This window comes from Brienomyrus brachyistius, chromosome 12 (genome assembly GCF_023856365.1).
Source record: "Brienomyrus brachyistius isolate T26 chromosome 12, BBRACH_0.4, whole genome shotgun sequence".
Taxonomy (NCBI): Eukaryota; Metazoa; Chordata; class Actinopteri; order Osteoglossiformes; family Mormyridae; genus Brienomyrus; species Brienomyrus brachyistius.
Window position 1 is genome coordinate 15,759,287 of NC_064544.1, and position 16,880 is coordinate 15,776,166.

At 40.0% G+C, this 16,880-nt stretch overlaps 2 protein-coding genes across 2 annotated transcripts in view; both read left to right on the plus strand.

Moving 5' to 3' along the window:
* LOC125704855 (apolipoprotein L3-like) overlaps positions 1–16,880 on the plus strand; it is a 37,507-nt gene that overhangs the window by 20,076 nt on the left and 551 nt on the right. The window lies entirely within an intron of this gene.
* The window catches only part of LOC125705231 (serine/threonine-protein kinase Nek1-like), a 35,863-nt gene that overhangs the window by 11,354 nt on the left and 7,629 nt on the right, over positions 1–16,880 (plus strand). The window contains exons 4-11 of the mRNA XM_048971674.1: positions 2,075–2,158; positions 2,279–2,346; positions 3,131–3,217; positions 9,280–9,334; positions 11,748–11,939; positions 12,616–12,668; positions 16,155–16,306; positions 16,421–16,621. Of these exons, the coding sequence (XP_048827631.1) occupies positions 2,075–2,158; positions 2,279–2,346; positions 3,131–3,217; positions 9,280–9,334; positions 11,748–11,939; positions 12,616–12,668; positions 16,155–16,306; positions 16,421–16,621 (892 nt within the window). The remainder of the gene's footprint in view (positions 1–2,074; positions 2,159–2,278; positions 2,347–3,130; positions 3,218–9,279; positions 9,335–11,747; positions 11,940–12,615; positions 12,669–16,154; positions 16,307–16,420; positions 16,622–16,880) is intronic.

Genomic DNA, 16,880 nt, shown 5'->3' on the forward strand with positions numbered 1-16,880 from the left:
GGTAGTTTGTTTGAATGAACCATTTATGCCTTTTTGTGGAAGGCAACTAGTGAATAGACATTTCCATGACCAGTTTTCCAAGGGGAAATTATGTACATATATACATACACCAGGTTTGACTATTTTTGTGCATCCTGTTATTCTAGTTTGTGCACATGTTCAAATCACATGACTCATTACTTACTTATAAGCATATCTGTGTAATGTAGACCACTTCCTTGAAAACACACATATGAATGAGACTGACAGCTTTATTTTGCTGGAACTGCGAAAGAAAAGTGAATAAAATCTTGGCAATAGTCCTTATTAACTGAACTTTGGTACGTATTGTATTTGCGTGTCTTTAAACATTTTCATAGCTTGTTAGGAATGTATAACTTTAAATGAATAAATAAAGGAATTTTCATATTTATGAAATACAATGCTGCTTTTTAAAAAAAAGTCATATATAACCATTATCATTAACATCAAATTCTTAAAAAAAAAAAAAAAACGTCTACAATACGAAATTTGGTTGGCTAAGTGGAACTAACTTTTTTATGCAGATATGGGCAGTAAACAAAGTCTTCTGACTGAGTGTGGCTACACGTTTCCGAAAGAAGTTGGAACCAAAAATACTGGGACTGCAGCTCTGGTGAATAAAAATGGGAGGAAATACATCATCAAGACTATTAGCATGACAAACGTAAGTCTGTGGTACTGTCTAAAAACATTATTAAGAAAATGTGCTAAATGTGGAATGTGTTCTCTGTTTCAGTTTACTCATTGTTTGTGTGATTGATTGATTTAGATGGATGATAAAATCGTGCAGAGAACACAGAGGGAAGTGGCCAGTCTGGCAGACATGGACCATCCTCACATTGTCCGCTATGTGGAGTCCTTTACTGACGGTACAGCTGCTGTGTGTTTGATTAAATGTGAAGTGACCAGCTTTGAACACATTAGAATAACTGGTTTGCTCATATATTTCCTTACTATATTAAAGCATTATCAACAACAAAGATGATGTGTTAAAGATTTTTGCAGTAGTTTTGTTCTAATGCACTTCGATTTTAAATGACCCATTTCATGAATTAGGAATAACAGGTTGATTTTCTACACAGTGAACAACCGCTACATAGTGATGGATTACTGTGAAGGTGGAGATCTCTCTGAAAAAATTAAAGCGCAAAAAAGTAAAGATACTCCATTCTTAGAAGAAAAGGTAACCTATAGATTTAAAGTGATGCAGTAGGCCACTGTAAAAGCCTAGACATTTTCTGGTTATGGCAGAGGGAAAAAGGGAACTAGGGAAAAGCACAGATTACAGGGACCATAATGGGACAAAAACTAGTGGGGGAAAAAAGAACCAACTAAAGAAACCATAAAATAATGACACCAGGGAACAGACCTGCACAAATAGCACGACTATGAAACAAACTGAACTCCTAACACACAATCACATGGGCATGACCAATGACAGACTAGAAAACAGAGAGGAAACAGGCACATAAACACACACATTAAACAAGGGAAAGCAAGGAACAGGTGTAACTCAATCAATTACCCAAATCAAGAGAGATGCAGGAACAATGAGAAACAGGTGGAAGCAGCAGAACTAAATGAACACAGAATGAAGGGACTAGAACCATAATACAGAGAAATAATAAAGCAAAGCAGAAGCGGGGAAAACCTAAAGATAGGAAAATACACAAAGTAATAAACACTAGGAATCAAAAAGCCTAATAAACATAGAATCTCTAGCCAGCCTCAGCCCACTGGAAAGTACAGCTTTTAAGCCACATGTGCTGCTATGCAGCAGCCCAGAAAACAAGGTGAAACACATGGGCTGAGGTCTACAAGAGGGGGGGGGGGGAACCAGGATGACCAGCAACACATGCTGGCCAAAAACAGGACATGGAGGACAGAGTCAGACGGGTGCTGACAGGGACAGATTACTGTAATCTGTAAAGGGTTTTACACATACAGTAAAAATGATAAGAAATGGCTTTTATACAGACACTTATGAAGTCTAGGGTAAAATATTTGCCAATTTTATATAATTTTTTTACACATGATACTTTCTGTTTTCCAGATCCTGGACTGGTTTGTGCAGATCTGCTTGGCCCTGAAATATGTTCATCACAGGAATATTGTACACAGAAACATAAAGCCTCAGGTAGAGACCACATGTTTGTTTTACCATTCAGATGGTGTAAGATCCCTGTGCAGTTTGTAAGCAAAGAAAAACATCAATAACCACTATATTAGTGATCTTTGCTGTTTATCTTTATACTAGAACATATTTTTGACCAAAGAAGAAACCATCAAGCTGGGAGACTTTGGAGTTTCTAAAATCCTACGCAGGTAATGTATTTAGACATCATGTGTTGAATTCTATATCAGCGTGTCATAATACATGTATTTAGGCTGCAGAGCAGTCTTGGGGAGCAATGGTATCCTGTATGTGAGCCTGATTTCTGCTGCCCAAATTGCTTCTATATCCAGGACATCTTGGTAGCAGTGCAAATTGGTAACATTCTGTTGGAGCCATGAAGAAGAATAATCAGCATATGATGGTCTCGAACGTATCAGACCATCTGCTCTTGGTTTGCAATTGGTGGAAGTTAAAGTTCATCACAAAGAAAGTGTAGAATTAGTAGGAGATTATTCAACAAGAACATGGTCCTTTACCCCTGAAGGCATGGGAGACAGCCAAGCTGAATCATGGTGTGGATTTACACCAAATACGCACATTCTTTTAATTAAATGTCAGACTCTGAGTTTAGTTCAAACTAGTGTTCTGTGCAACAGCACCCAGATTTGGTTTGTTTGCCGGACAAATAATTCGAGTTTACATAACTGCACGCATGTAAAAAATTATACCTGCCTAACAATGAAGTAGTCATTCATCTGGCCATTTGGAATAACTACATATTCAGTGCTAGGCCTCTGTGACCGTGGAGATTATCCCTGGGTACACTGTAGATGTTACTCCATTTACATGTCACTAGTCTGGAAACATTTTCAAAGGATAATTTAAGGATAATGTAAAATATTTGATTGATAATTAAGAGTAATTATAAATATATGCCTCAGAGTCAAACTAGTATGTGAATTGTATAATGATATGCTGTGATTTTTATTCCAGGAAAGATGAATATGCAAAAAACAAGTTAGAAAAACCTATTTATATCTCTCCCGAACTGTGGAAAGGTGACATTTTTAATGAAAAAAGGTATTGTATCTGACTTGACATTTACTAGTTGTTGTTTTCAATATACCTTTAAATTTTGACTCATGTCATTATAACCAATACCTCTACAGTAAAAGCCTTGGGGAGTCAATGAGAATTGTGTTGAAATTATCTTTATGTTGGTGTTGAATTATGATTTTATGTCTGCCAAATTGTGCTAGCTTCACCATTCCAAAAGATCTCCTAAAGTCACCTATGACACCAAAGTGTCTATTTGGCTAATCAAGATCTCGTTGAGTTCTTTTTTTTTTAATACCCTACCACCACCCCCCTCTTCGTCGGACAACTTTATTTTTAATGAGCTGAGCAATGGATCAATTCATTAAGTGAAGCCACTCTGAAGCAACCCACCCATGCCCACCAATGCCCACCCCCTGCCCATCTCCCATTATGACATCATGGTATACAGATGGACAAATAAGACATGGCAGGTAAGACAGACAAGACATGACATAGCAGATTGATGCAGGCACACAAGATAGGACAGGATGAAGCAAAGCCATACACTCCCTGGGAAAGTTATGGGTTCTCTGTGAAGTTGTGAGAGCTTATGAGATGCAGCAATTGAGGTATGATTGCATTGAGAAGCTGTAGTGTCAATGTGTGTGTCTGTGCAAGTGTGAGTGTAATTATGCGTGTCATTCTGTGGGTTTAGTTTACAGGCAAGTCCAATGTGGTGGTAAATGAGCTCCAGACTTCTGGGGTTTGGTGCTGTAGGTTAATATGTTCCATGGATGTGTATTCTTTGAGTAGGTTTGACCATTGTGTGATATTTATTGTATGTCTGGTTTTCCACTTTAACAAGAAAGTTTTCTTGGCGATAGCTCAGGCGACCAGTATGGGTTCTGCATCCTCAGTTTTTGGGGTTATGCTTGTGAGATTTCCAAGTAGACAAATGGAAGGAGATAGAGGAATGCTTTAGTTTAGAGGAGGAGATAGAGGAGATTCCGTTAGTGATTTCTTTCCAGAAACTTTGAATTGGTGGGCAGAGCCAGAGGGAATGAAAGTAGGTATTTGGGGTGCATAGTGCATACTGTGAACATGTGTCCATTTCTAGAAAGTCCATTTTATACATCGTGTCCTAGGTGATGTGTGCTCTGTGAATTAATTTATATTAAATTAGATGCAAGTTAGTGTTTTTAATCGTACTGAAGGCGTTCTTGTATATCTGGGTCCAGAATTTTTTGTTTGTTGTTGATGATAGGTCCTATCCCCAGGCTCCGACTGGGATGGAAATTGTTGTATCTACATTAGATACAAGTTTGTATAATATTGAGAGAATTTTGTCTGTGGAGATGGTAGTAAACTGTTGTTTAATATAATAACATACTTTATTTGGAGGTACCAGAGGTATTGTTCTTTCCTAATGTCATACTTTGACTAATTGTTGGAAGGTGGCAAATGTGTTATTCTCTAAAACGTGGTGGAGGTGTTCGTTGAGTTCTTTAATGAAATTAATTGGGCTGGTGGTGAATTTTAACATGTTCATAGAATGGCTGGGGTGCCCCTGAGTAGAGGTTTGGAAACTGAAGCAGAGTTCATCTAGTCAACCAAGATATCTGTAACTTTTGGAGAACAGAAAAAATTCTTCTTACTTTTTCTTGTTACCTGTTTGCACATGGTTAAATAGTCTTTTCCTGAGAAAATATACACTTGCTACCCAGATAAATAGCTTAAAACATTTTCTTTGACTGCCTAAGACTTTTGTTTCAATGGTATCAATTGTTATTGTCACACTTCTGTGATAAGGAACAGGGAAGTGGGTACATGAGTCCAGGGAGTCGGGTTTATTCAGGGGTAAGACACACTCAAGAGCACAGAACAACAGGAAAAAATGATGTCAATAACCAGACTAGGGAATCACTTACAGAAACGCACTTATACACACAACAGAAATTAACATAACTAGAAATTGTTGATAATATGGGGATTCCACATGAGGTAAATGAGGTGGTGTGGCACACAGAAGGATCTGAATGGTCAGGGAATCACAGTTATATACGGTCAGGGTATCCATCGCAAAGGATTTCCTGATCCTGTGCATCACTACTTACACACCATATTATTACATTATAGCAATATATTAACTATTAGATGTTTCCTAACAGAATTTACAGAAAAAAAATCTGAGTAATAAATATAAAATGACTTAAATATATGTACGTTATGTAAGTTAATACACCTGGAAAATTGTAGTGTGTCCTCAGTCATTGAACTCACTTGAAGGTGTTTTGAACTGTTCAGCTAACTAAATTTGTAGTTTACCAGGCTTAGCTGTCACTTAAATCTGCCTAAATGTAAAGTGTGCAATCAGCGTCCAGTTTCACCAGCCCGGACTTGAGGTGCAGCTCTTATGTATTTTTATAGTTTTCCCCTGGGTGTCTAATTCTATTTTCTAGTTCAACTATTAAACATGATACTGGTGAAACTGACAAAGTTCAAACAAATTGTCTAGTCTTGTGTAGTGTTGTGGTCATGATATTTATATCTATTTATATCTTGTTCAAAACACATTAGCAATTATCAATTATGGCATATTGAAATGTTTAAATTAAGTGTAGGTGTGTAATTTTTCATGCAAAATATAAACATTGTATCATTGTGACTTTTATGCTTTCATTATTACTAATTTACAGTTCCTTTAGTAATTAGCAGTGTTCAGCCAAATACAAACACTCCTCAGTTAATGACCTACCTGTGTAACGGACTTACAAGCAGCTGTCTGACCAGTGGTATTATACGCTGTAGGAGAACTTTGGTTATAGAAACAGCAACGCGGCATTCCCATTCTGTTCTGCTTATTCTGCTCTATGATTTATTTGGGTCGCCAAAAGAAGGATATAGATGGTTTTCAGGTTAAAGTTTTCCTGTTTCTTATGTCTTCGAAAGCAATGGCTGTAAGTTTTTTACTTTATTGTTTCATATCTTAGTTAATACGTACAAGTGATTTATTTTCTATTCTTTCTTTAGTTTGGTAATGTGCAAAAACAAGCTAACAGTGATTCATTGAATTGCAGTTCATCGCCGTACATGCATCTTAGCATATCATCCATCCATTCATCCATCCATCCATCCATCCATCCATCCATCTTCTACCGATTTTCCGGGTCAGGTCGTGGGGGCAGCAGTCTAAGCAGGGAAACCCAGACTTCCCTCTCCCTGGCCACTTCGTCCAGCTCCTCCGGGGGAATCTTGAGGCGTTCCCAGGCCAGCCGAGAGACATAGTCTCTCCAGCGTTTCCTGGATCTTCCCTGGGCCCTCCTCCCAGTGGGACATGCCCGAAACACCTCACCAGGGAGGTGTCCAGGAGACATCCTGACAGGTGTCCGAGCCACCTCATCTGGCTCCTCTCGAAATGTCTCTTCCTGAATCACCGATCTTCTCACCGTCTCTAAGGGAGAGCCCAGCCACCCTGCGGAGGAAAATCATTTTGGCCACCTGTATATCTCATTCTTTCAGTCACTACCCACAGGTCATGACCATAGGTGAGTGTAGGAATGTAGATCGACTGATATATTGAGAGCTTTGCCTTTTGGCTCAGCTCCTTCACTATGACGGACCGATGCAGCGCCCGCATCACTGCTGATGCCCCGCCGATCCACCTGTCGATCTCTTGTTCCATCCTTCTCTTGCCGATGAACAAGACCTCGAGATTCTTAAACTTTTCCACTTGGGGAAGGACCTCCTCCCTAACCTGAAGAGAGCGCTCCACCTTTTTCTGGCTGAGGACCATGGTTTTGGATTTGGAGATGCTGATTTTCATCCCAGCCACTTCACACTCGGCTGCGAACTGCTCCAGTGAGACCCTAAGGTCACGGTCCAATGAAGCCAGCAGAACCATATCATCTGCAAAAAGCAGAGACCTAATCCTGAGGTCACCAAACCGGATGCCCTGGCTGTGCCTAGAAATTCTGTCCATAAAAGTTATGAACAGAATCAGTAACAAATGGCAGCCTGGGCGGAGTCCAACCCTCACTGGAAATGAGTCCGACTTACTGCCAACAATGAGGAGCTTTTTAACCACCTCAGTGACCTCTGCCCCAGAGTCCCTAGATTTCCTCATTGGAAGGTACGTCGGTGGGATTGAGGAGATCTTCGAAGTATTCCTTCCACCGACCCACAACGTCCTGAGTTGAGGTCAGCAGCACCATAAACAGTGTTGATGTTGCACCGCTTTCCTACCCTGAGCCGCTGGATGGTGGACCAGAATCTTTCCGAAGCCATCTGGAAGTAATTTTTGATGGCCTCACCAAACTCCTCCCACACCTGAGTTTTTTCCTCTGTGACCACCAAAACTATGTTCCGCTTGGCCTGCCGACACTCATCAGCTGCCTCTGGAGTCCCACAGACCAAAAAGGTCCATTAGGACTCCTTCTTCAGCTTGATGGCATCCCTCACCGTCAGTGCTCACCAGCGGGTTCAGGGATTGCCGGCATGACAGGCAATGACCACCTTACGACCACAGCTACGGTCAGCTACCTCCACAATGGAGACACGGAACATGGCCCATTTGGATTCAATGTCCTCTGAATCTCCCGGGACATGGGAGAAGCTCTGCCGGAGGTAGGAGTTGAAGCTCCTACTGACAGGGGATTCCGCCAGAGGTTCCTAGTAGATCCTCACTATATGCTTGGGCCTGCCAGGCCTGACCGGCTTCCTCCCCCATCAGCAGAGCAAACCCACCACCAGGTGGTGATCGGTTGACAGCTCCGCCCCTCTCATCACCCGAGTGTCCAGTACATGCGGCTGCAAGTCTGATGACACGACCACAAAGTTGAACGATGAACTGTGGCCTATGGTGTCCTGGTGCCAAGTGTACATATGGACACCCGTATGTTTGAACATGGTGTTCATTATGGACAATCCGTGACGAGCACAGAAATCCAATAACAAAACACCACTCATGTTCAGATCGGGGGGGCCATTCCTCCTAATCACGCCATTCCAGGTCTCACTGTCATTGCCCACATGAGCACTGAAAACCCCTAGAACAAGAATGCTCTCAAACACCCGTTCCAAGGAGTTCAAAAAGGGTGGGTATTCTGAACTACATAAGCACAAACAGCATTCAGGACCCATCCCCCCACCCGAAGGCGAAGGGCGGCTGGTTCCAGAGCCCAAGCCGTGCGTCGAGGGGACCCTGCTATATCTAGTCGGACCCTCACAACCTCGCACATCAGCTCAGGCTCCTTCCCCATCAGAGAGGTGACATTCCATGTCCCTAGAGCTAGCTTCTGTAGCCGAGGATCGGACCGCCAAGGTCCCTGCCTTCGGCCACTGCCCAACTCACACTGCACCTGACCCCCTTGGCCTCTCCTACAAGTGGTGAGCCCATTGGAGGGGGGACCCATATTCCTTCTTCGGGCAGATCCCATGAGTGCAGGCCTGGTGGTGGGGGGGGGGGGGTCAGTGACCCACGCCCGGGTGAGGGAAAACATGAATCAATGTTATTTTTCATAATGCGGGGGTCTAATGAGCCGCACTTCGTCTGTTTTCTCACCTAAGACCTGTTTGCCTTGGGTGACCCTACAAGGGGCATAAAGCCCCGGGCAACTTAACTCCTGGGATCATTGGAACATGCAAACCCCGTCGGTTTCAGGAGAGGTATTAGCATATCATTTAATTGTAATTCCTTAAGCGATTAATGTTAGCACTTATTGGATGGCTTGTTGTGGCTTTGCTATGCTAGAGAAGTCTTTTCTGTGTTTTGTTTATTACAGTTTAACTCGTAGATTTTCACCTGTCACATATGGAGAAAACACGTAAGAAGGACAGTACACTGTTTATTACAGCATATAGTACACTACTGTATAAACATTCATATACTAAAAATGTTATAAATGGTGAAAAGGTAACATTAAAACAATACTTAAAGATGGTTGACACAAACCCACTACCAGTATGGTATACTTGAAATATTGGTAAGGGGCAGTTCCTGGCTTACAGACCAATTCACATAACGACCTGGTCGTAGGAAAGGAACTCGGTCGTTAAAAATCTGTTTTGTGGCACTGACTGACTAACATTTCTCTTATCACCATCAGTGATATCTGGGCTTTGGGTTGTGTGCTGTATGAACTCTGCACACTTGAGTTTGCCGTAAGTATTACAGATCTTTGTTTTCTAATAGTATGAATGTAAAATATGACAGCTTCTAAAATTCATTTGGTATTTCATATAAATGTATAACCTACACTGTAAAAATTAAAGGACACTCGAGGCTCCATTTATGGTTCTTCAGTTTTGCACACATGCAGAACCTTTTTAGGAGCAACCAGGAATCCTTTTAAACAATTCATTTCTCTAAGGATCTTTTAGTAGTTTATCATGTTCTTTGATGAACTGTTTTATCTCAAATGGTATGGAACCACTTTGGATGCTTAAAAGCACAATTTCCTAATAATCTGAGGTTCTGCAGGGAACTTCAGCTAATTTTGGAGCACTTTGAGGCCCATTATTGTTACTGCTGCTGCTACTACTACTACTACAACTACAGTGGTGAGCAGGGTTCCACTAATCTCTAATTAACTTTTTCATTAGCAGATTAGCATTTTTGCTTTTTAGTGGACCAATTAATTTCCAATAAATTTAGTTCTACTAACTGTAAATCCACTACCATTTTATTTTTGGGATAGTGAATAAAGTTTTATTTTCAAAAATATTTGTAAACCCTAAAATCATGCATATTTGTTCCTGTCTGTTTTGAGCATATCTGCAACAGTCTATCTAGCATGCTGCTCGCTATCTATGTGTAAACACATGATATGATTGGTTGATAACTTGTCGGGTTTAAGGAAGTCTGGGCTAAATGTTTGTGAATAAAGATAAAATCCATTTAAACTGGGGTACCCTGAACTAAGCGAGGAACAGGGATCTGTATTGCCAAGCAAGATATCTTGCATAGTCGGATAACTTTTCAGATTTAAGGTGCCCTAGTGTGAATTGACTTTATCTTTGTTCACTTACATTTACCTCAGCTTACCTTAAATTTGACTAGTTATCTGGCTAAGCAAGAAATCCAGCTTTGTGATACAGGCCCCAAATCCAATTAAGTCATGATGCTTCAATGATATGATAATACTGTTTCCAGGGCCTACCTGAATACAAGCCAATTTGCCGCAATTGTTTCTTTTAATCAGATTAAGGCTCATATGCAGAGGCTGTTTCTGCCTTGCTCTGATATAATTGTACACATATTCTGATGATGTCATCTCGCATGCTTTCAGCAACATACCCGAATTTAGTATACCAGCCAGATTTGATCAATTACTTTGTCTCCAATCTCGGTGTAATTTATTACAAAATCGAAACGTTCCAAAATCACCTATTATGACAGATTGTAACAAGGATTAGCCATAGCAAACTCACTGACACAATTAACAATTTTTTTTTGTTTTTAGAATGTATGTTCTGCCCCCGTCAAGAAATGTGTTCATTTGTTTCATTGTATGCACTGCACTGAAAATAATGTACTGAATTGTGCCATGATTCCTCCTGACAAAAGAATTACAGAGTTTCAATTAACGTAATTTAACCAGCTTTTTGCCCTTTTTTACCCCAATTTTAAAACTTGAATTAGGGGAAGTTAGCCTCTTTTTCATTGTTAACGACGTGTTGCTAAAGAAAGAAGTTATGATGAATAATATACTGTAAGCAGCTCCTGTGGCATGTTTGGAGTGTTTGGGCCTGGAAACAGTTTTATGCCATGCTTTACACCAGACTTAACAAGCAGATTTTATTTTCTTGGATCTCATTGACAGAGCTATAGACCAATAAAGAGCTAAGTCCTTCCTTCCTAGTTCTGGGTAAACAGCACCATGTTTATAGTGCCCAAGCAGCTTCACTGAGGGTAAAATGTCGGCATGGGCCAGCCGTGAAATAGGGCTTCTCCAAGAAAAATGCTCATATCTTGTAAATGGAATATCATACAAAGAAATGTTCGGTGCAGACATATTTGGGGAACGCTACAGAATCTAATAATACCCAGTTGGGTAAATCCTAAACATACCCTGGTAATCATTATAGTCTGAGATATGGGTCTTCAGTGTTAAGTAGGGGGGTATTCCATGAAGGAGGATTTTTTGCTTAGCCAGATAACTTCTTGGATTTAAGGTAGTCTGGGGTAAATGGTTCCCTTACATTTAGCCCAGACTACCCTAAATCCGACAAGTTATCCAGGTAAGCAAGAAATCCTGTTTCGTGGAACAGCCCTCACATTAAGTTTTTAGCCCCCTATATGTTTTTGATCGTTTCAGAGCAAAATACCAAATCAAAGCTAAATTCATATAAGAAAAGTTAGCGGTTGGTCAGCTGTGCCCACCTCTGTACAACAACAACAACAAAACCAAATATCACAACACCAAATGAAATTTAATTCATTTTTACTGTAATAAATTGAAATAAATTTAAAAAAAAAACACAATAATGAGGTATGACATTAATATTTGTATTTGTTACCAGTTATTCTACAGAAATACAGACTAGATAACTATAATATTCCATTTGCTTATAGTTTTCACACCAGGAACAATTCTTCATGTTCGAGTTGTGGAGCAAGCCATCTCCACAGATTTCTGAGAATTTCTCAGCTGAGCTGCGCAATCTGGTGGATGAACTCCTTCATAAGGACCCGGCCCACAGACCCACCATTGACAGCATGCTAAAGAAAGAGTTCTTAGCTAAACGGATACCCCTCTTATTAAAGGTGAATTCATCCTTATAATTTATTTACTTAGCTATGGCTGTAATTTACTAGATTTCTGACATATCATAAACTGTACAGTGATTTTATCTTTTTTTAAGTAGGGATTTTTCATTGCAGAATCAAACTTCAAACTCTTTCAATTGTATAACTTTTTTAAGTTCTCAAAACATCTTCAAAATAAATTAAGTTTCATAACAATACATTTGATGTTGGTGTTGTGCAAATAAAATGTGTTGGATATGAATGTAAAATAATTACTAATAGACTTGAAAAATATTTTCTTAAATTTTACAGATTGTTGAAGTTACCTATGTATTATAAAGTTTTCTTCTAATATCAATAATCAAATGAGAATCGATAATCAAACAGTAAAAATTTGAATATTTGCCATTACATTGTTACACAGAGGATGTTAGACAAATACTTGTGTTATTTTTTGGTTTACAAAGGCAGAAGCCTCAGTGGTTCCTGCAACTTTTACATTCAACGAACCAGGTAAATTGGATTTTGTTTATTCAGCCTATTCTGAAATTAAGTGCTATTTTGTGCATTAGTACTGTATGTCAGCATTGGCAAAATTATATTTACAGCTGATAAGCTGTTAGTAACAGATGGCATTTCTTGTTCAGGAATTTATGACTGGAATAATCAGGGAGTGCCCCGTGACTCTGACCAGGATCGGCGTTTGGAGGAAGGATGTATGGACAATCAGGAAATGCCCGTGGACAGGTAAACACAATACGAGTCACTTCCAGGGCTCAACGTGGCACGAGCCGTGAAACTATGTCGACTGCATCTCCAGGGGCTCCCAGCCAGGGAATACCCACCGTTAACCTGACTCAGTAGGTTACATGGGTTCATTATTCCAGGAAGGACAGAGACGTGTATCCAACCACAAATATAACAGTTAATATGTACAAAGTGATATCTGTAATTTTATTTGTATATTTCTTTTAAAAATCACTTAATTTTCAGTTCATGCCTGTGTGCCACTTCATTCTTAGATAAAAGCTATAAGAAAGCTTATGTATTTGATCATATGTTCATAACATCCGCACACCAGTTCATAGCTCTTTTTACAAAATCAGTAAGATGTAAATTAATAAGCGAAAACATTGTTTTTATAAAGACACACTCTGCCCCCAGCAACAAGATCTCGCTTCCTGTAAGAAGCAGACTTTCCAGCTCTGAGTGGTATTATTTAACACGTTCAAAACCATACAGGTTGAGGAAACAATGTCCATCCGTATTTCTGACAGGGAGTGAGATTTTGGCACAAAGCCTCCATGTAACTTGGATGTTTTGGCTGCATCATCCCCACCTTTGCATGCATCACTCTTCCTCCAACGCTGAGTTTGTGAGGACCTCAGTCATTATAATACCTATATATTATAGTCTGAAAAAAACAGATATTTGGTGATAGTTCATTTTTAACTCCCATGTACTTTCAAACACTATAGCTTACGAGCAACTGTCCTTTTATACTGCTAGTGAATGTTAGCAGCATTAGGTAATATTTCCCCATGGTAGTGATACAATCAAGACCACTTACCAGAGACCAAGTTATTACCAATACTAGAATGTATCAAACTTAGACAAAACCATGATGAAGGCAGGGCTAGTCAAAAACAGAAACAGACTAATGTTTGAGTCAACACAACACACTATAAAATTAGCCAACATAAGTTACAGCGGGGCGGCATGGTGGTGCAGTGGTTAGCACCGTTGCCTCACACCTCTAGCACCCGGGTTCGAGTCTCCGCCTGGGTTACATGTGTGTGGAGTTTGCATGTTCTCCCCATGTCATCGTGGGGTTTCCTCCAGGTACTGTGGTTTCCCCCCACAGTCCAAAAACATGCTGAGGGTAATTGGACTTGCTAAATTGCCTGTAGGTATGCATGTGTGAGTGAATGGTGTGTGAGTGTGCCCTGCGATGGGATGGCCTCCCATCCTAGGTTGTTCCCTGCCTCATGCCCATTGCTTCTGGGATAGGCTCCAGACCCCCTGCGACCCAGTAGGATAAGCACTTTAGAAAATGGATGGACTTTCACCATTTTGGTTTCCCTTGGTGTTTGGTCCTTGTTCCCTAATTGTTTGACCTCTTTGTGCCTGGTAATTGTAACTGCCCCATCTGTGCCTCGTTGCCCTGTGCCCTTAATGATTGGTTAATTTGATTTTCTTCACCTGCTCCTCGTTGCACCTGGTTCAGTATAGATACCTGCCCCTTTTTCGTCTTTGTGATCAATGTATTTAAGTGTCTGCCTTTGTTCTAGTCATTATTCATTGGATATGTTACTACTGTACATGTTGTAACTCTGAAAAACGCCTGGTTTTCCTAGTTCTGTTCCCTGTGTTACCTAGTTCCCTTAGTATGTTTATTTATGGTTCTTTTTAGTTGTTTAGTGGTCTTACCTAGTGTGTTCTGTTCATTTAATTCAATAATCGCCCATTGTCTCAGAGCTGGATCATCCCCTTCTTTCCTGCTTGCGTCAACAGTGAGTGAGATTTCAGCCCAACACCTCTGGGACACTCTGGTGTTTTGGGCACACTATCTCCACCCTCGCATACATCCTCTTCTGTATCTGCATCACTGTCTTTGTGGAGCCCCAAGTCATTATAATAGCCTATCTTGATTTTGTAGCCTGAGCATATCACACACTTTGCGTGATTGCTGATTGATTAACTGTCATTTAATTTGAAATGCTACATTAAATCACTTAAATAAACATTAGCAATGTCTTCAAATGTTTACTGGTTGTGCATTTCAGCCATAAAGGGGTAAAGGAGCCTTTCTTGGAGTCGTTTAGCCAATCTTTAAAAATCACGCAGTGGTTATTTAGTGTGGCTAAAATAATCGTGTTCAGACGAACCCTGGGACACTGAAAGTCATTATAAAATTACCTCAGTCATCTAACGAGTAGATGATGGCCTTGTTGTGAAAAAAGTAGTAGAGCTGTATGGTGCTAAATCAAGGTGGATGGTTTTGTTAATTTAAAAAAAAAAATATATTGAAATTGAAAGTTCAGGTTTTGATGTTGAACTTACAAAAACACAACAACTAATAAACATATGGAAGGTTTTTTTTCAATGTAACTATAATTTTGATTCAATTCTTGATTTTTTTGAATAAATATTTTATTTTTCACTTTCATTTATAAAAAAAATGTAATACAAAACTTGTTACTAATGAGTATACACTGTACAACAGTAAGACTATGAGCCCAGGAGCTATTTGTATTTTAATTACATTTAAATTCACGTTGAAAACAACTACACTGGTCTGCAGAATCATAGCCAGCGCTCCATCTTCTAGTCATTGGAAGGTATTATTCACCTACTAGACGCCCTTTGTGCCCTAGGTGCAAAAGACTAAATGCATTTTGAGGTTCCACAAAAGCACTGCATGCATGAAAAGTTTACTACTGTATAGTGACGAAAAGCATTTTGTGAGTTACAAAATGAACAGTAAAGGGGGCAGCATTTGTTTTGTGATTCCACAGAAACTTGAATGTACAGTAGGACTTTCTTGCACTCATTAAATGCATTTCATCCATAAAAGGACTTTCTTTCATTTAGGAAATGCATTTTGTACACATTAATTTATTTAGCATCCAAAATTTTTGTGAACGAAATGATTTTTCTCATGAAAGCAAACACATTTCGCCTTCTGTCCATGAAATGCAAGGTGCCGATTTAAGTTCTGTACACAAAGTGAAACATTCCTTTTGATTTTCATGCACAAAGGAATGTGAAGTCTTTATGCTTTCATGAGCAAAATGTAACTGGAGTTTGCCTTTCTGTGGACCCAATACAGCAAAGCATTATTTGATTTCATCATTAAATATTGTTTATTGTGGCACAGAATGCATTTTGTGTACAAAAATGAGCTCTTGGTATTTGGTGCCATGACCCCCCTCACCATCCTGCTAAACTGTGCTGGGTAATTGTCACTCACATGTAGGTAAATCTGCCCACCCATCCTTCAATTTTTTTTAAATGGGTTAAACCACTAGTTACTTCATTGTTTTCATTAAATGCTTTTTCTTAATTTTTTTAAAGAAGTGTCTGAGAAATGAAAACTGAGTACAGAATATAGCTTGCAATTTGAGATCAATCTCACTGTTTTACTTGCACTGGACTTCAAATTCATGCTATATAATAAACTGTACAAATTTCTAAAACCCTGTATTCATATTGATGTACTTCGTTTTCCAGGAATATGAGACAAACTTCTCCGGATAAAGAAGCATTTAAAAATCTGTATGACCGAGATGTTGGTGATATCCTGAGTGTAGTGGAGAAGCTGGAGATGACTGCAGAGGGTCTGGAACGCATCCACTTTGGTACCACCGTAGGGAGCCTGACAGGTGGGGTGGTAGGTGCTGCAGGGGGGGTCACCACTGTTGTTGGGCTCATTCTGGCACCCTTCACTCTGGGAGCCTCTCTGATTGTCACTGGTGTGGGGATTGGTGTTTCTGTAGCTGGAGGGGTAACTAGCGCCGTCTCTAACGTCACCAACATGGTGAACCAGTCAATGGACCGTAAGACTATTGAGGAAATCATCAGTGAATACCGGGACAAGATGGAACCCATCCTAATGCACGTGGAAGGCATCGTATCCACCAGTGAAAACGAAAAGAAGCATGAGAGCTGCACAGATGTTGTGGGAGACATCAGAACAGGCAATGAAAACTTAAATGAGCATAGTTTACAGGCTGCATCAAGAGCAGGGAGGGGCCTGGGGGGCATTGCAGAGCTTGTCCGTCTGACCCAGGTAGTTAACGTTGGTAAGGTGGCTGCTCAAGCAGCCAGAGCTGTACGGGTGGCAGAGGCCTTCACAGGGGTGCTGTCTGGTCTCTTCATTGCCCTCGATGTCTATTTCATTGCCAAGGATGCCAAAGAGATCCACAACATAAGAAAAAGATCTCAAAAGCAGGATGA